The sequence below is a fragment of the Lynx canadensis genome, chromosome E2 (assembly GCF_007474595.2).
Source record: "Lynx canadensis isolate LIC74 chromosome E2, mLynCan4.pri.v2, whole genome shotgun sequence".
Taxonomy (NCBI): Eukaryota; Metazoa; Chordata; class Mammalia; order Carnivora; family Felidae; genus Lynx; species Lynx canadensis.
The window spans coordinates 36,860,969-36,879,982 of record NC_044317.1 but is presented as its reverse complement, the minus strand read 5'-3'; the positions used below and the strand labels follow the sequence as shown (position 1 = coordinate 36,879,982).

The window sequence follows — 19,014 nt, the reverse complement described above, 5'->3', positions numbered from 1 at the left end:
CCTTCTGTGGGGAGCCACTGAAATTCCTGAAAGGAGTTGTTGAAAAACACCCTCCTGCTTGCCCAGCAGAGTAGGAAACCACAGAAATGCCTGCCATGTATCAAGTGCTTACTACCAGCCAGGCATGACACTCCTAGGACGATCCTAGTAGACAAAAGAGAGTGTAACACATTCACTCACTGGAATATCACATGGCCCTTAAAGAGAATGAGAAAAGATGTCTATAATGTACTGTTAACTGAAAAAAAGGTAAGTTTAAAAACAGGATGTATATAGCATGATCACTTTTGTATATATTTGTGTATCATGCCAAACTGCTAATAGAGAAGACCTCTTAGCATGGACACTGGATGGGAAGAACTTTTACTGTGTATTTTATACATTTCTATATTGTCTATATTTGTTACCACAGCATATGTTCCTATTTTAATTTTTTTAAAACTAATCTTAAATGTTTTTAAGTTTTTATTTAAATTCCAGTTAGGTAACATACAGTATAAGATTTCAGGTGTACAATTTAGTGATTCAGCACTTCCATACAACACCTGGTACTCATCACAAGTGCCCTCCTTAATCCCTATCCCCCATCTACCCCATCCCCCACCTCCCATCGGGTAACCATCATTTTCTTCTCTATCACTAATGGTTTGTTTCTTGGTTTGCCTCTCTCTAAAGATATTTTTAAAGAAAAGAAGGTCACTGTATCATTTAATCTTCAAATAACACTTAAAGAGTTATAATTATCCACATTTTATAGTGGAAGAACTGAGGTTCAGAGAGGCAGCATGACTCATTTACTCCAGAGCTAGGAAATGGCAGAGAGCCAGGAATGGAAGCCAGGATGGTCTGTTGATAGAGTTCTTTAAGGTAAGAAAGCAGCAGAAGCTCAGGAACCCTGGAGGCCCACCCACCACATGCCCAGGTGGAGCCTGACCTTGAGGTCCAAGTGCAGGATATAGTGCTGATGGAGGTAATGCACACCCTCGCAGATCTGCTTGGTGAACAAGATCACATCCAGTTCAGTCAGCTGGTACTTCTCCTCTGTGATCCGGTCAAAGAGTTCACCTCCATCCACACTGCCAGGGCAAAGAGAGAGGTAGGCACTGGCCTGAGCAAGGCTCCCAGAGGACTTGTCCACTCATATCACCAAGGTTCAAAAGAGGCCAACCCACGTAAGCCCGAGGGTTACGATTAAGGAGGGATTAAGGAGGGCCACTGCCATCTGGGGTTTTTATGGAGATCTTTGTTCTGGCCCATTGCCAGCTCAGAGTGCAGGTGGTAAAAAGAAACTGATGGGCCAAAGGGAATCCTGGGGATTGTCTTCAATGTTGATGATCCAGGCTCACTCTGGTGACTCTGTGCCAAGATTATAAACTTGTTTGGCTACAATGTTGTTTTTTCACTCTTGGTAGAGACATGACATGACATGATATTACAAACCCTACCAGAAGGAAAATAGCAACACAAGCACAAAAATAAATGGCCTCTGAGGCCCTGGTCTCAGCTTCAGGGGTGGTTGGGAGTGGTGGGGACTGTGTCAAATGGGAGACTGGCGACCTTGTCTACAGAGTCAGCAAGTAGGAGCTCCAGCACACCAGTTCCAGCTGAAACGCAGGTCCAACATTACTAGATTGTTCACATTTGTAAGAAAAGCAAGATATCTGGGTTTTAATGTGAAATTTCCCAATTTCCAATTGTTAATGCTTAAATCAAAATTATTACAAATTGTGTACGCTAAACCAACATACATCTACAAGTCAGTCAGGTTTACTGCTGGTTTATGACAAATGACTTTGTCCTCCATGCTGCATATTGGAGGTGATGATATTCCTTAGATGTCCCAGAGAGGGGAGGGGAAAGGGAGAGCTTTGCCTAGAACCACGGCTCCAAGCCCCAGCACTGAGTCTGGGCCCACAGAGAAGCCACTGCTCCACCTCCTGAGACACTCACTATTCCATGACGAGGGTGAAGCTGTTCTTGCTTTCAAAGGCATCATAGAGCTGGATCAGGTTCACGTGGCTGAGCTGGTTCATGATGTAGACCTCATTCTTCACATCCTCCTTGTGGAGTCGGATGGGAGAGGAGTTTCCAAGAAATGGGTCAGGAAGATGAGCCAGCTGTACCTCCCAAGACACATGCCCTTCCAAGGTGCATGCCCACCCTGTTTCCTCATTTCCTACTCTCACATCAGGTTTCCGACTCAGCACCCAAACCAGGTTCTTACAACAGACCCACCGTTCCACATATAGGAAACCTGAGGTCCAAGAAGGAAGCCTGGAAATCCAGAGGGACCCTGCTGTCCAAGGTATGAGGTGATGTGCTGGGCAGAGTGTGGGACTCATGGAAAAGAGGCAGGGAAGGTGGCAGGGTTCCTGATCAGCATGCAGGGGGCTGGGGAAGTGTAGGGCCAAGGGGCCAATAAGGAAGTATAGGAGCCCTGAACTTGGCCCAAGGCACCAGCTGGTCCAGGGCAGATGCCTCACCCGGTCCTTGGCACTCTTCACTTTGATGATCTTAGCTGCCAGTGAGAGGCCTGTGGACTTCTCTGTGCACCTGTGGACCTGGCCAAACCGGCCCCTGCAGAAACATGACACAGCAGACTGAGACCCCAACAGGCTCACTCCATACATGGTGGGCCATCCTGTACCCTGGACTTTCTGGTCCTGCCCTCTGTCCATAAACACCATGGGATTATCCTGCACCCCAGAGGTACTATAGTCATCACCCCAACACCACATTGGTTATCCTGAAACTTAGAGAAGACCTTCTTCATCCTCTCATAAAGTATCTATCTATACCCTGGGGACTACCTCCCTCATTCCACACCACTCAGATTGCCCTACCACCACTAGTATATGGTTCCCATGCCCATACTGTGTGGGCCTCCTGCACCCTATACTTCATTTCACACCATGTGGGCTCTTCTGCACTCTAGAGGTATTCTCTTCACCTACTCTCTGTGGACTATCCATTTCCTAGTACACTGTGTGGTATATATACCACTCCTGGCTTTGGCTCCTGGTCAACCCCTTCCTGAGAAGCATCCAACAGCATGCCATATAAGGTCTCCAAGTGTCTCTGCCCTCAAGCCTCTTGCTCCCACTCTCTCATCAAGGTAGAAGCCCACCTACCCTCCCAAGACGTCATGCTGGCACACTGTGTAAACTGCTGAGGTCGCGGTCTCCTTGACACTCACCACGCGGTGTTCAAAAGGGGCTGGTGGGGCTGGACTGTCATCTGTTTGGGAGACAACACCTTGTGAGCCTCCTAAGTGGTTGGTTTAAGTGACAAGCCCTTCACTCTTCTCAAGGAACACCTCATTGGAGTCACCCACTCAGCAGAGGAGCAAGCTGAGTCTCAGAGATGTGAGGTACTAGCCCAAGGTCACACAGCAAGTCAGTGACAGATGGGATTCATACCCAGGTCTCCCATCACCTACAACAGTGCTCTTTGAAAGATGGAGAAGTTATACCCAGTCTGTTCATTGAAGTTAAAAGGGGATCCACGGTGGATCAGTATAGTCAGCAGGAAACAGAAGGTGCACTTGAACGGGGTAATTGAGAGAATTTAATGACAGGACTATGTTTGAAGGTCCAGGCAGGGCTGCGGACATCAGTGACGCTAGTGTGACAGGGAGGCAGCTGGAGACAAACACCCACCCTTCCTCTTCTTGCACCCTCTGATCTCCTGATAGGGCAAGTAGCCTGTGATGTAGCCTGTAGCAGGTGTGCTCAGAGGGGTTTGGTGGTATCTGGGGAATGGAGGGGGAAACAGGACACCAGCACTTGGAAAGATAAAAATGTCTGAGTGTTTTTGAAAAATCTTGTCCTTCAGAGGTAATAGGAATCTAGAAGTGTTGCATGAAATAAAGCACAGGAATGAAGCAAAACAGCAAACACAATGACTGAAGCTGGTTTGTGCATTAAGGACTGTGGTGGGAAGTCAGTGGCCTGGGTTGAAATTTTGTCTGGATTTGTCATAGTTCACTCAGAGTGTTCCACCCACAGCTCTCATACCTCTGAAACCATACACCCGGTGCAGTGCAAACACAGCTTAGTTTGTCTTAGTAAAAATACTCTTTGCTCCCCAGAATAGAAGTTTGAATTTGCCTTGAGAGAATATTGCTTATTCTTTTTTTGCATCTGCAAAGCAAACCGTGGGCCCTGGGCCACAAAGGTAATATATATGGGCTATTGTTGCTACAGCTGCTATTTTTCTGGGACCCTAGAAAAGCTGGGATTCTGAGTGTGTGTCACAGGGATTCCAAATCTAGAATTTGGTCTGCAGTTTCTTTGCCGCACACTAAGTGTTCAGAGTGGCTGCAGAGCCATGAGGTTTGTACACATGGTTCCAGAGCCAGTCAGGGTTAGATCCTGGCTCTGTCAACACTGACTCTGGCCCTGAGCATGTTCCTTGACCTCTCTTGTATTTCCATTTATCCCCACTCAACAGGCCTGTGGGAGTAAATGCCTGCACAAATGCACGTGTCTTGGCACACAGAGAGCCCTGAGTTCACGTTGGCTTTATCACCATTCCGAGCCTCAGAAAAGATTCTGGAGACTCCGTTTGCTTTCAGCTGTGTTTCAAGAATTAAAGGAAGCCCTTGTCCACATTTGGACCAAGTCGTACAGGTGGAGAGGAAGCAACTAGAGATGTCACTATGACAGGGCAACTGCAGAGTCCAGAAGTGGCAAGGGGCCCCAGATGACCTGCAGCCCTTCCTCAGGGACTTCCAGAAATTCCAGGGCAGGAAACCAGCAAAGGGTGGCCTTTCTCCTGGCCTTCATGAGATGAGGGTTTACACCAAGGAGGGTAGGACCCTAATGCTGGAACAGTTGAGGGCATTTCAGTCACATGAACACAAGGATGTTTCCCACCACTACTGGGATCCTCACTACACCCTTCCATACCCCAGGATGAGAACTTACTCATTGGGCATGGTGGCCGATAATGGGTCCATTAGTTAATAGAAGTTCTTTTTAACAGGAGCCTTCTCTGGCTCAATCCAGAATGACACCAATGGTGAAGAGCTCAGGTGGGCTGGTGGCTTGGAGAAATCCACCCCGTTGAGCCACAGGGCTCCCCTACTGCTACAGTCACTCCAAATGCAGCCTGCTGCATCTCCAGCCCTTGCTCTTTAGCTCCAGCAGTTACTGGCAGGCTGGTCTAAGTCTTGGGCTCCCCCAGACCCACATTCTCTTGCCCTGAAAGCAGAAAGGTCCCCTGGGTGTAGGTCCCCCAAACCCACTTACCAGGCACACAGCAATGGACTCACCCAGAACCACGCTGCCAGCCTCGGCTCCCAGGGGGGTCTTCCTTCCTGCTTCAGCTCTGCCCATGCCTCTGGATGTGCAGTCCTTTCCAGGCTCAGGGTATCCTGTCCCTGGGTCTTTGTCCTGCTGCTGGCCCAGGGATCCAGCATGGTCTCCCATGTTCCTCCTGGCCCCTCTTGGTCCCACGGTGGACTCAGCCCCAGGCCCCTGCTTCTCCTCTGCCTTTGCTCCCTCATCGCTGCTCCGCTTCCACAGTGGGGAAATCTTTCCAGCTCCTTTTGGGATCTGTTTTTCTGACTTGGTCACAGGGGTCTGGGGGGTGGGCCCAGGTGGGTCCTGCTCACCTGGATAGGCAGCTGCTGGAGCCTCCTCAGGGGGTATGTGTCTGAGGCTGCCCCCTCGTGTCACAAGCAGCTCCCCAGGGGTGTCTGTTTCCTGCACATGGATGGAGATCCTGGAGCAGAGATAAAATAAGGCCTTAAAACCAAGGACTTCTGAGTCACCACAGACCTGGGGTCAAATGCCTGCTGCTGCCACTCAATGATTACGGCCTGTTGGTCTCAGTTTTCTCATCCATAAAAAGGGTACTTCAGGTTGTTATAATAGTAAGGTAGACTGTGTTTGAAACAAGCAGACCCCAACCCCAGCCTGTCCAGATACCCTGATTACCTCTGCACAGACAGGATACCTGGGAGAGGCTGGATTCAGTGAGATGGTACCATTTGCTCTCAGAATTCCAGGGGATGAGTGTCTGAGGAAGACTGATGTAACCTGTGTTGGACAGTGAGCACCAGCTGCCTCTGAAGTCCTTGGAAACCTGCTTCTGCCCCAGGGGGACTGTGGCCTGGAGGCAGGAGACCTGGGCTCTTCCCACCCTCTCTAGGCCTCAGTTTCCCTTTCAGTTAAATGAAGAAAGGGTGAAGCAAGTCAAATATCACACTGGAAGCCCCAGGTCAGACATATTTTATTAAAATCAGGTAAATGCTCATAGAGACTGGACTTCTTATTTCTCTTGAACAAACGGTTCTGGCTGAGCTGGGCAGGTCCGCAGAGCTGAGATGCAGCTCCACTTCCTCACAGACCCTGTTGCACCCCGGCAATGCCACAGAGCCCACTTCATCCATTCTCATTGCCCAGACCTTGTGACATTTGGATTTGGGGGCCCAGATGGAGGTCAGGAAGGCCCTCTGAACCCTGACAATATTCAGAAGGAAGGACCCTGACCCTGGGAGCTATGACCCCCAGGGGTTCGGACCCTCCCTCTCAGAGTTGCCCCTGCTCTGATTGTTCTTCACAACTCACTGCCAGGGTGTATGTGTGTTGGGGTGGGGGTGAGGCAGTGAGGGTCTGGCATGGACTAAGTCTCAGGAGGGAGCCAGGCAGCCTCCTTTCTGGTCTTAGCTCTGGACCATGTTGCTGGACAACTTTGGACAAGGCCAGTGCCAGTTCCTTCTTCTGTCAAACAGAGACATTGATACCTTGCAGAAGTGCTGAGTTTCCACAAAGTGGGGAAATGTCCCAAAGTGAGACCCAAATGGTCCAGCTGCTGTGGACAACAGGAAGGTGGTGCCTCAAAAATTTAGAAAAAAAACCTACCAAATGACCCAGCAATCCCACTTCTTAAGTTCCAAACCCATGCTCATAGCAGCATTATTCACAACAGCCAAAGGTGGAAGCCACCCAGGTGTCCATCAATGGGTGAATGGATAAACATAATGTGTAATATCCATACAGTGGAAAATTATTCAGCCTTAAAGAGGAAGGAAATCCTGTTGCATTCTACTACCTGGATAAACCTCAAGGACATTATGCTAAGTGAAATAAGCCAGGCACAAAAACTCTGCTTCCACTTATATAATTCCACTTATATGAGGTACCCACAGTAGTCAAGTTCAGAGACAGAAAGTACAATGGTGGTTGCCAGGATCTAGGGTGGGGGTAGTAAGAATTGTTTGATGGTTGTAGAGTTTCAGATTTTCAAGATGAAAATGTTCTGGAGATGTGTGTCACAACAACCCAAATATACTTAATACCACTGAACTGCACATTTAAAAATGGTTAACTTAGTAAATGTTATGTTACATGTTTTTTTACCATAATGAAAAAACAAAGTGAGGCTTTTCCATAGCAGTCGAAAGCCCAGCCCCTCCCTGAGCTGCAGCAGGTCCTCTGAAAGCAGTGCCTATTCCTAAATGCACTGATTCTGTGCAAGCCTGTCCACAGCCAGACTTAGGCAAAAAGTCCCTGCACCGTGGCCCTCGGGAGTGAATACGGGTTGGTGATGACAAGGTAGGGTGGGAAGGTGGCATCTAAGCCTGGCTCAGGCCTCATCTCAACTGAAGGACACAGGAAACTACAGGAAGCCAGTTGCTGGAACAGTATCCAGGTGGTCAGGTGGCCAGCTGATAAGGCCACGAGTCACTGTTGTCCCACTTGGTCTTCATACCCAGCAGGGCATGGGATGCCCCAAATGCACTGACATGCATTCCCATGTCACTGAGTATCCAACGTTTTTCCTCCTCCTGCAAAGCACACCCAGGGCAGAGGGCAGGCATGACTAATCAATTACAGCACCATGTCCCTCCAACTGCAGCTAGGGCCTCAGGATCCTCTAGACAGGCAGCCACTGCCAATCAACCTACCTTCCCCCTAATGCAGAATCTTTTTGAGGACCCTAACAAGTTCATGGCAAGTTCATCCCTATCCCTAGATTCCATATTTATAGCCCTGGCCAGGACCCAGGGATGCCTGCCAGGATTCCCTCCTTTTGGCCGGTTAAGGCTCTCATTTCCTTCCAGAACAAAGGCAGACAAACCATCTGGGCTTCCCTGCCAGTCACCACAGTACACAGACAGCAGCGCCCCTCCCTATGCCAGGCCCAGGGAAGGGATGGGGCTCTGTTACAGGTCAAGATGACCCAGGACAGGTGCAGGAGGGCACCAAGCCCCCTTGAGAAAAGACAGGTAAGCACAAGTACCCTTAAGCGGGCCAACCTGGGGGCCAAGATGTACTGTTCCCCAGGGCTGGGGAACACAGGGCTGGGGAGAGCTTGGCAGTCATCAGGTTCTGGGTCTTCCTGCACTGTGTCTGCTGAGGGCTGGGGCTGGTCCTGAGGCTACCTCCTGAGGACACAACACCACCTTCAGGACCCCAAGCATAATTCTGAAAGCTACCTAGATTGATTCAGCCTATACCAACCTCTTTCTGAAAGCCCATCCTTTCCTCCCTACCTTAGTATTTGGGTCTTAATTAAATGCTGACCTGAGGAAAGAGGCTGGTGCAGTAGTTAGGAGATTTCTGGAGTCCATAAACCTAGATTCAGATTTCAACTTTGTGAATCCCTAGCCATGTGGCCCTGGCTACTCTCAGCCTATTTCCTTATCAATAAAATGGGAAGGCAACCACGCTCATCTCCTGGGAATGTTGTGAGACTACAGAGATATGATGCCTGTGAAAAGCTTGGTCAATTCCAGCACCTAGGAGAGTTCAGTGAGCCCCAGCCTGTAGCTATTATAATTGCTCTAAGAGCTGGTGGTTCTCAGCCCTGCTCCACATTGGAATCACCCAAGGAGCTTGTAAGAAAGAGAAAGAGAGAAAGGGAGAAAGAGAGGGAGGGAGGGAGGGAGGGAGGGAGGGAGGGAGGGAGGAAGGAAGGAAGGAAGGAAGGAAGGAAGGAAGGAAGGAAGGAAGTGGGGGGAGGGAGGTGGGGGAGGGAGGGAGGGAGGGGAGAAAGAGGGAAGGAGGGAGGGAGGGAGGGAAGGAAGGAAGGAAGGAAGGAAGGAAGGAAGGAAGGAAGGAAGGAAGGCCAAGAAAGCAAGAAAATACCTGAGCCTTACTCCAGACTGAATAAACCAGACTCTCTGGGCACTGGTATCTTAAGAATTCCTTTCAGGGGGCACCTGAGTGGCTCAGTCGGTTAAGCATCCGACTTTGGCTCAGGTCATGATCTCACGGTTCGCTGAGTTTAAGCACTGCGTCAGGCTCTGGGCTGACAGCCCGGAGCCTGGGGCCCACTTCGGATTCTGTGTCTCCCTCTCTCTGCCCCTCCACTGCTTGCACTCTATCTCTCGCATTGTCTCAAAAATAAATAAACATTAAAAAAAAATTCTTTCAGGTAATTGTAATGGGCACCAGGTGAGAAACAGTGCTCTAAATTCCCAAAAGCATTGCCTGCACCTTCTCCTGTCTTCCCCTCATGAAGCTAGCCAGCACTGTGCCGACAGTGACACTCAGCCTCAGCAGCTAGTCTCTTGGCCATGCTCCAGCTGAGGGGCTGCTGTTAACTCCCTCCCTTGCCCACCGTGGAGGAACACCCCTTACCTCGGAGGTGTTTCTACACCACTGTAAGCTGCCTTGGCCTGGACTGGCAGCCCTGGAGTCAGCCTCATGCCTGCCTCTGTGGGCCGAGAGTCAGGCCTGCTGAATGATGATCCTCGTGCTGTACTGGGTAAAGTCTCCTGGCTGGTTGGGGCCTCCTTGACCCTGTTGGGTGCTGCAGACAATTCCAGGTCAGTCCCAGGGTTCTCAATGAATGCTCTAGGAACTTTGTCTTCCACCTCTGTGGGCAGCGGCAGGTGGCCAGGGGGCACTTCTGCCTGCCCTAGTGAAGCCTCTTCCTGGGTGAGAAGATCAGATCCTATCCCTGAAGCATTGATGGGAGTCAGCGTCTCCACTGTCCCCTCTGGCAAGTTTTCCTTCTGGCTCTCTACAGGAAAATAGGCAGCATAAAAATGCATTCCTATATGGAGAACTCTGTGCTAAAGATATTGTAACGAATGTGCAAAGGCCGTTCTGTGCAGCATCTTTATAATAGGCAGACTAGAAATAACCCAAGTGACCACCAGTAGGAGGCTGGTTGACTAAACCATGGCCCATCACACAGGAGTACTGCACAGCCATGAAAATAGAAAGATGCAAATATCTCCTTATGTGGCTATGAAGCGATCTCAGGATATACAGTGAAAAAAAAGTCAGGTGGAGAAAAGTATGTGCTTCTCTTTATCTAGGAAAGGAGGATATGTGAGTGTGTGTTCACAACCACTTAGAACATGGTAAAAATGTTCATGCTTAAACTTTCATGCCTAAAGAGGCAGAAAGAAGGATAAGACAAAAACTTTTTTAAATGCTTTCATATGCAAGGGAGGGAACACAATGCAGAGAACAAGGACAGAAGCTAGACTTCTCTTAATATACCTTGTTCTGTCTATTTGACTTTAGAACTATGTCAATATTACACAAAATTGTAAAAGAAAATGAAACTTTAATAAAAGTAATCCATAAAGATTTAAAGCAAAGTGAAATAGACCTGAGGTTGGTGGCATAGCTTACACAAGAAGAAGCTATTCCAAGTGACTTTAAAACAGTAACACAGGGCACCTGGGTGGCTCAGTCAGATAAATGTCTGACTCTTGAGTCTTGATTTTGGCTCAGGGCAGAATCACATAGTCATAAGATCGAGCCCCATTTTGGGTTCTGCAATGACAGTGCAGAAATATAAATAAACATTAAAAAATGTTTTTAAATAAATAAATAAATAAATAAAATAGGAATACATAGTGGGATATACATACAGGACAAAAGAAAAAAGAAAAAAAAGCAGCAGCTTCAACAGTTTTTCAGTGATCACATTGTCGCCATTGGTATTTTTATTTTGAAACTATTATGTGTGTGATGTGAAATAAAGCAAATAGGGTCCCACTCACCCTCCGGAGACCCCCTGATCTCGGCCTGCACGGCTCTGGTGCTCAGCACATGCTTTGGTTTTGCTCCTTTCTCTTCCACTCGATCTTTGTTCTAAAAGAAACACCATAAAAACCACCACGATCATCATCACCATCATTGTTCAGGCCACAGAAGGTGGAACACCTACCATATGCTAAAGGTAGAAGTACTTAGGTTATTTCACGTGGTCTCACAGTAATACTAGAGTGTAGATATCACTATTGTCATCATAGGGACAAAGACACTTACCCAAGGTCATCAAGTTCTTTGTAATATGTCTCATATTGTCAGTAAGGAGCAGACCTGACAGGGGCTTCTAAACAGACTGGACCCCAAAGCACGTAGACCAGTAATGGAAAATAAATTTAATCATAAAGTGTTAATAATTCAGATCAGTCAGTTATGGCTATTGCTTGGATTCTAAAGTCAAATTAACCCATGCTTGTTTAAAGGGGTGGGGATGGGTAGAGGGGAAAGAAGGGTAGGGAGAATGCCACAATCAATGTATAGTGTCTGCCAGGAAACTGGGTTGATGCATCCTATGGTCACCCCTTTACAGTACAGTAGTGTGGCAGGAAGCACAGCCTCTCAGACTCTTGAGCCAGACCTGCTGGGTTTAAACCCCATCTTCACCACTCGGCAGAGATCCTTAACTGCTCTGTATCTCACTTTCCTCATCTGTGAAATGGGGAGAATAATATTATCTGACTCATAGAGTTAGTGAGAGGATTGGGGAGTTAATTTGTGAAAGGTCCTGACAAGTGTGTCCAGCACATGGTAAGTGCTCAGTAGCTCTGGTGATTTTATCCTGCCTGAGACAGGGAGCTATCTGTCTTCGATGAGCCAATTGATTGATCCATGGATGGATTGTGTAAGGACACTCAAAGTCTGACCTAGAGAAGCCCTCAGCAGCTCTCCCTTTAACTCTAAGTGGTCTGCATGAGGCCAGTGATCTTACTCCTGAAATAGTAGGAGTACTCAGTGTTTTTAAGTGCAAATATTTCTAGATGACCTGACCCCTTGCTGGGTGCCCCTGGTGTTTGTAGAGGTTTTGAGCCTTTGACTGGTGCAGCCCCTAAAACTCCTCCTGGCCCTTATCACAGCAGCAGTTCTGGTCACAGCACAGCCCTGAGCCTGGGCTGAGACCCTGGGCCCCACTCACTGCTGAAGGCCCTTTCCCTTGACTTGGCCACAGACACCCCAACTGGGAGCCAAAAAGAGCTTGAGACACATTTTGTTTGGCATGCACAGCATTTTAATTTTTTTAATTTGCTATCAACACTTTAAATCTAGGAGACTTTTATATTAAAATTCTAAGTTCCATTTTGGGGCTTAGAATTGCTCTGTGTTTTGATTATGGTGGTGTTGATTTGGATGTACACACTTGTTGAACTATGTTGAACTATGTACATAGTTTGTGTGTATGTGCCATTTATTGTATGTAAATTATATATTAATAAAACTGATTATAAACAAGTCTAGGTTCCCAAATTCTCCTAAAAAAAAAAAACAACAAACTGAAGATCTGGCAACTTTAGGGCCACATGGCAAAAATCAGCTGGAGCAGTTCCCTCTAACTGGGGCACCACAGTCCTCACCTCTCCAGAAAGTCTCCCTGGCACTAAGGATGAGGGTTGGTTCCACTGTTTTTCCTACACTGTACCCACTTTGTTCAATCCTACTACGTGCTCATCCCTTTGGGATCCCAGCACACCAAGCTTTGTCTTCTTGAAGGTAACAACACATGGGAACACCCAGCCCCACCCCTGGCGTGTGCTAGGCATCTAATAAATAAATGTCAGCTGCTGTTATTATGATTAGCACCAGCACATCAATGTGACCAGGACCCCCTACTCAGCAGAGACCTCTACGTTGGCCTCCTGCAGACTCTGTCCTTCCACCCCCGTAGCTGGGGGAACAGGAAGCATTATCACGGGATGCCTCCTGTTTCACCCCGGCGGAGAGGCACTCAAACAAACTCTCCTTTGGCAGACCTTGATGGGCTCAGAGTGTCCTCTGCCTCTTTCCACTCTTGGTGTAGGCAGTACACACGCACCTAAACATGCAAACACACACACACACACACACACACACACACACACACAGCTGAGTCGTGTCTTCAGGACTCAACCTTTTGGTTCCAGTTCATCCAGAGGGAGGAGAAGAGACCCTAAACACCATTCTAGAGGACTGGTGTCTTCTGAACAGTTTGCCTATGATTTGGGCCCACCCCTGGCTGAGCCTGGCCCTGTCCTTCATGAAAGAGCACCTGACTTCTAGAAATACTCTAATTCATTTTTACAACCAAACTGAAGTACCACTGGGCACTTCAGAAAACCCAAGGAGGAACTTTGTGACGTCCTGGCACAATTTTCTTTTTTCTTTCTTTCTTTTTTTGGACATTTAAAAATGTTTTAATTCCAATATAGTTAACATACAGTTAACTACAGTGTTACATTAGTCTCAGGTGTACAATACAGTGATTCAACACTTCCATACAATCCCCAGTGCTCATGGCAAAGTGCGCTCCTTAATCCCCATCACCTATTTCTCCTGTCCCCCCTGCCACCTTCCCCTCTGGTAACCATCAGTTTGTTCTCTGTAATTAAGAGTCCACTTCTTGGTTTGTCTCTCTCCCTCTCTCTCTCTCTCTCTCTCTCTCTTTTTCTTCCTTTGCTCATTTGTTTCTTAAATTCCATAGTCCCGGCACAATTTTCAAATTTAGGAGCCAATGCTAGGATTTAACTCAATCCCATAAATCATTACTATGCCCCTACCCTCTTAAGGAAACATGAACAGGATCTCCAGAAAGTCTCTTTTCAACACCAACAATATGTTAAATAGTTAGGGGTCTGTCTCAGTTCATTACCCATTCTCTGACACCTCCTATGAGACCCGCTCTGGCCACAGTACACAGAGGGAAGTAGAGGCCTCTTGTCATGGATCAAATAGGAACTGACAGTCTGATTGGGGTGCTAGACCCAAACCTATAGATGGTTACTGATAGCTGTATTAAACACAAAGACCAGAAAAGAGATCAATCACATGCCAGTTGACCAGAACAGACAAGAAGAAATGTTGCAAGAACTCAGAAAAGAAAATGTTCTATGATTTCCCCTATTCAGAAATGCCTGCAACACATATAATATAGAGCTAATTTCACTAATATATGAAGAGCTCTTACAAATCAATAAGTACAAAAAAATGAAATAGAAAAGTGGGAAAAGAACATGAGCAGTTCACAGAAAAATATAGCAAATACAAATTAAAACTACAATGATATATGCTATTCTATCTATTTCTGGCTACATTTGAAATTTTCCATAATGAAAAGTTTTAATTTTTTTTATGAATTAAAGAAAAAGAATTAGCTTTGAGAGGCATATAACCAGTTGTCTTATTTAAATATTGATTCAAATAAACAAACTGTAAGGGGAAAAAAAGCATAAGACAATTAGGAAAATTTGAACACCGACTTTGGTAATATTAAATTACTATGTACTTTTTGGTCATGATAATGGTATCATGATTACGAGTATTTTGTTTGTTTTTTTTAAATATTTATTTATTTTGAGACAGAGCACACATGAGCAGGGGAGAGAGAGAGAGAGGGAGAAAGAGAATCCCAAACAGGCTCTGAACTGACAAATTGACACAGGGCTCAATCCCACAATTGTGAGATCATGACCTGAACTGAAACCAAGAGTCAGACGCTCAAATGATTGAGCCACCCAAGCGCCCCTTGTGATTATATTTTTTAAAAGAGCTCTTATCTTCTAGATATAACTGCTAGTTTTTTTGGATGAAATGATCCAATGTCTCAGATTTGCTTCAAAATAATCTAGAGAGAGGGAAGTAGGTGAGGATATATGCAACAACATTGGCCTCCCCTTGTGGGTTCACAGGGTGCATGATACTAATCTCTACTATAAGTGCATGATACTAATCTCTACTATAAGTGCTCTACTATAAGTTTGCATTTCGCAAAATTTTTCAGAATGTTAAAAAACACACACACAATAAGATCTCAGTTTTCAATCCCCACACAGGCAAAGAATAAACAAATTGGATGGTATGCTTTGTCAGCCAAAGGGGAGGCCACAACCATTCCCATATGGTATTGACAGGAGACCAAATTGGAAAAACTCCTTTGAAGGCCAGTTTTGCTTTATATACACAAATGGCATTGCTACATCTAGGAGTGTATCGTAGACATAAGCTCACACTTCTATGGATATTTGCTGCATCGTTATGTATAATAGCTAAAAATAAGAAATAATATAAAAAAAACAATGACGCAGGGCTAGATAACAAATTAAGACACACCCCCCCAACTGGAGAACTTTGCAACTTGCAGAAAGAGGAAGATTTCTATGTATAAATATGAAACAGAGCACGTGGGTGGCTCAGTCGGTTAAGCATCTGACTTGATTTTGGTTCAGGTCATGATCTCACGGTTTGTGGGTCCAAGCCCCATGTCAGATTCTGTGCTGACAGTGCAGAACCTCTTGGGATTCTCTCTCCCTCTCTCTCTGCCCCTTCCCTGCTCTCTCTCTTTCTATCTCAAAATAAGTAAATAAATTTTGAAAAAAAATTTTAAATATGAAACGATGCCTAAAATATATTAAGTTAAAAAAAAATCAAGGCCAGAATAATGTGAATGATTTGAGTTAAAATAGAACAAAGAGGTGTGTTATAAACAGACTCCGTCTGCGAGGTTTTGCAGGAAATTGGCACCTATCACTGCTCAAGGAGGAGTCTTGGGGACTGGGGATGGGGGAATGGAGTAGAAGGGACACGATGATGTTTTTTACCACATGAATATTTTCATCATGTGAATTTATTAGAGTCATTTTCTTCTTTAAAGCTGAGGTTGGTTATCAGTGAAAAAGGGGGAGGTCACCTCTCCCCTGCAGGCCAGACTCACAGGACAGCTGCAGGAAGCAAGGAGCTACTGGAGAGGGGCATCCTCTGGAAGAAGGTGAGGGGCAGGGAGAGGAAGGGGCCGGCAGGGTGAGCTCTGGCCTGGCTGCAGATGAGGAAGGAAGGCAAACCCTGCAGCCTTTCCCCTGAAAGCCTCACTGCTGACACAGAGTCCAGCACAGCCTCCTGCGGACCTCAGCTTATCTCTTGCCAGAGGCTGGTGGATAACAGCAGGGATCTGAGATGGTGGCTCCAGGCCGTCTGAGTGTTGCTAAGTGGCTGACTCTTAGCTGTTCCCAAACAGAATGTTGCTTCTATACACCTCACACATACACAAACACCCCCACCCCAGCCAAACTTCCATTAGCCAGCAGGTTTGATTATGCAATCTTTGGGAACAGTCCTCCCAGAAATGCCATACTCCACCCCCAGGCTCCGGCTTCTTCATAGCCTGTGTCCCCTAGGGGTCATTGTCAACACTCATCTTCGAACAAGCAGCTGCACACTCTGCCCACTCTGGGACACAGCACAAGGTTGGGGACAGGAAGGTGAGGGTTCTAAAAGGGGGTTCTAATAGGTAAGCTGGCTCCCACCTGTTTCCTACTCCAGGTGTGAAGGACAAAAGGGAGCAAAAAGAAGTTACTAGAATGTCCAATAAGCTTCACTGTCCTCCTCTCCCTAATGGCCCATTTCCCCCCACTAGGTGTTCTGACACTGGCCAAAGCCCCACAGACCTCACCGAGGCACTGCCTCTTCCTTTCCCTGGGAAGAGCAGCCAGTCAGTGACCTGTGTGAAAATCCACCTATGAGCTCTCAGGTTCACCCTCTTCTTTCTCCATCCACAGGTCATACAGGTGGCACAGGAAGAGAACAACAGCTCCTGCTGCTCCTAAGACTAGCTGCCTGGCCAGTGTCCCCACCAGAGTCACTGGGGTCTCCCTTTCAGCCAGAAGGGTTACTGGGATAGGGAAGCAAGAACCAACCTCTGAAGAGCCATCAGCCAGGCTTCCTTTCCTCCAAGGGACACTCCCTTGCATGATGAAATCCATCACCTTCGAGTTCTGGAACACAGCCCCCACCAAAGCTATGGCCTTGTCCACGGCCACGACCATCCTGAATAGGGCTTCAAGCCTGGCACCATGCTGGGCAGCATCCTGCCGCACATTCCTCACCAGCTCCAGGACCTCTGGCCACCCAGCCTGTGCGTCAGCTGGAGGAGTATGGTCAGCCCCACCTGGGCCCAGGATGTGAGAGGCCTCCAGGCGGTGTAGGCCCTGCTCCAGGTGGCCCATGCCTTGGTACACACACTGCAATTTCTCCGTGACATCTTCCTGGAAATGCAAGAGTTTGTCAACCTTCTCGTTTAGCACATTAAGCTTTTTGTCCATGGTTGTTAAGCAGACCTTGCCTGACACCAGCAGCCCCCAGGTCTCCACACCCTCCTTGGAGGCTTCAGACATCCTGAAGCAAGCTTGACAAGGACGAGGAATCAGAAAATCCACAGACTCCTAGTTTTCACTTGGGCAGTGATATCTGGAAGTTTCATTGTTCTTGGTAGCTAACAGCCTCGCCCCACAGCGCCTGGGTTGTTTAGGGAGCCCAGAGGACCAGACTCTCTCTGAGCCTTGCTTATCTCCCACTCTGCTGTGGCTATGAGTGATAGGCTGGGTTTGGCAAGGCCCTTCTCCTTGGGGCCCCTTTGACATCATGGCAGCATTTAACATTCCTCTCTGAGAGGGTGCTGATAGGCAAATATTTTAAGAATCTATCCAAGGCAGGCAGGAGTTTGGATAGTTGACTAAAGGTTAGAAGAAAGGGGGTCCTTTAGGTAATGAACCAGAAAGCTGGACTTTACAAGGGGTCCAGGGATCCCAGGGTAGACCTTTAGAGGCCCAAAGCACTGAGGAGCAGATGGTATCATACTTGCCACAAACACATTGAATTCATGATGGAAAGCAAAACCAAAAATAAATGTGAGGTCATTCTGATTTTTGCCATGATAAAAATTTTGATGCTTCCACAAATTAAAACCAATTTTTGGTGCTCCTACTTTGAAGGTGCCCCAAATATGTGTTTAAGCTGCCTTTGGGGTGAATTGGCAGATCCTTCCCCACAATGGGCCCTCAGTCACTAGCCACTTGTACCTAAAAATAGAAGTAAGGGAAAATGGCCTAGGCTACTTGCCAAGTGCCATTCTTCAGGTCAAGTTCCTCACAGAGCCCTTTGGAAAACACCCACCAGTGGTGCCCCTCCCCACCCCTGCTCCTCCAGCATTGACCATGTAGGCATCAGGCACCCAATCTCTATACACTAGAACAAACATAGTAGCAGCCTAGAGAGCAAGTGGGCCTGTGTTTCCTGTAGTTTCCAAACATTTTAGCCTCAAAACCCTTGGTTGAATACAGAAGCATCAATAAATAAAGCAAAGGAGATGCTCAGGCTGACACTGAGGTGGGGTGTTGTTAGGAGCCACCAGAGAGTCCCTAAGCTGCCAGGGAACGATTGACTGACACCATTTTATTCCAGGCCCTCCTAGGGAGAAAGCAAAGGGTGAGAGAATTTGTCCAAGGTTGCCCCAACACGGGGTACCCTGAGGCTAGCTAAGCTGTAGCCAATGCTGGCCCCAGGGAGGGCCTTTGTAGTGTCCTGCTACACTTCCTCCTCTGGAATAAAAGCAATCATGAGGATAAACTTTGACCTGGAAACCTGACATCTAAAAGCACCTTTAGATCATTTTGCTATTTTAAGCTACGGGTGAGCTTGCTACACAAGTACAGCTTGACCACAAACCCCCTCACTACCTGACCCTCCATCGGGATAGCTGCCCTAAGCAGCCAGTATAGAAATTCAGACCCATTTCTGGAGAGCACAGGCCTGGGTGTCATTGGTAGAAATATCAGGAACATGCTCATAAAAATGCTAGTCTGTTATAGCACTGTGATTTAAAGCAAACATACAAACTCTTCTTGGGAAAAGAAGTTTGGGGAATGTTGTGCCCCAGCTCCTCTTGGGGATTCAAGATGTGCCTCAGCAGGATCTCATCTGCTACAGAAAGAAACCAGCACCTGACCAGGGAATCACCCCTTCCTCTACACTT

The 19,014-nt window shown here is 47.2% G+C and overlaps 1 protein-coding gene across 2 annotated transcripts in view; it reads right to left on the bottom strand.

The window, feature by feature from the left end:
- The window catches only part of MYLK3 (myosin light chain kinase 3), a 39,395-nt gene that overhangs the window by 16,019 nt on the left and 4,362 nt on the right, over positions 1 to 19,014 (bottom strand). Inside the window, exons 1-8 of one of the 2 annotated variants that reach the window (XM_030299147.1) lie at positions 16,901 to 17,553; positions 10,976 to 11,066; positions 9,594 to 9,978; positions 5,276 to 5,727; positions 3,132 to 3,237; positions 2,484 to 2,577; positions 1,951 to 2,060; positions 935 to 1,076 (exon numbers count right to left, since the gene is read on the bottom strand). In XM_030299147.1, the coding sequence (XP_030155007.1) occupies positions 935 to 1,076; positions 1,951 to 2,060; positions 2,484 to 2,577; positions 3,132 to 3,237; positions 5,276 to 5,727; positions 9,594 to 9,978; positions 10,976 to 11,066; positions 16,901 to 17,377 (1,857 nt within the window). In that variant the 5' untranslated portion in view covers positions 17,378 to 17,553. Of the gene's footprint in view, positions 1 to 934; positions 1,077 to 1,950; positions 2,061 to 2,483; positions 2,578 to 3,131; positions 3,238 to 5,275; positions 5,728 to 9,593; positions 9,979 to 10,975; positions 11,067 to 16,900; positions 17,554 to 19,014 lie in introns of those variants that run through there. The other variant, XM_030299148.1, reaches the window with a different exon arrangement.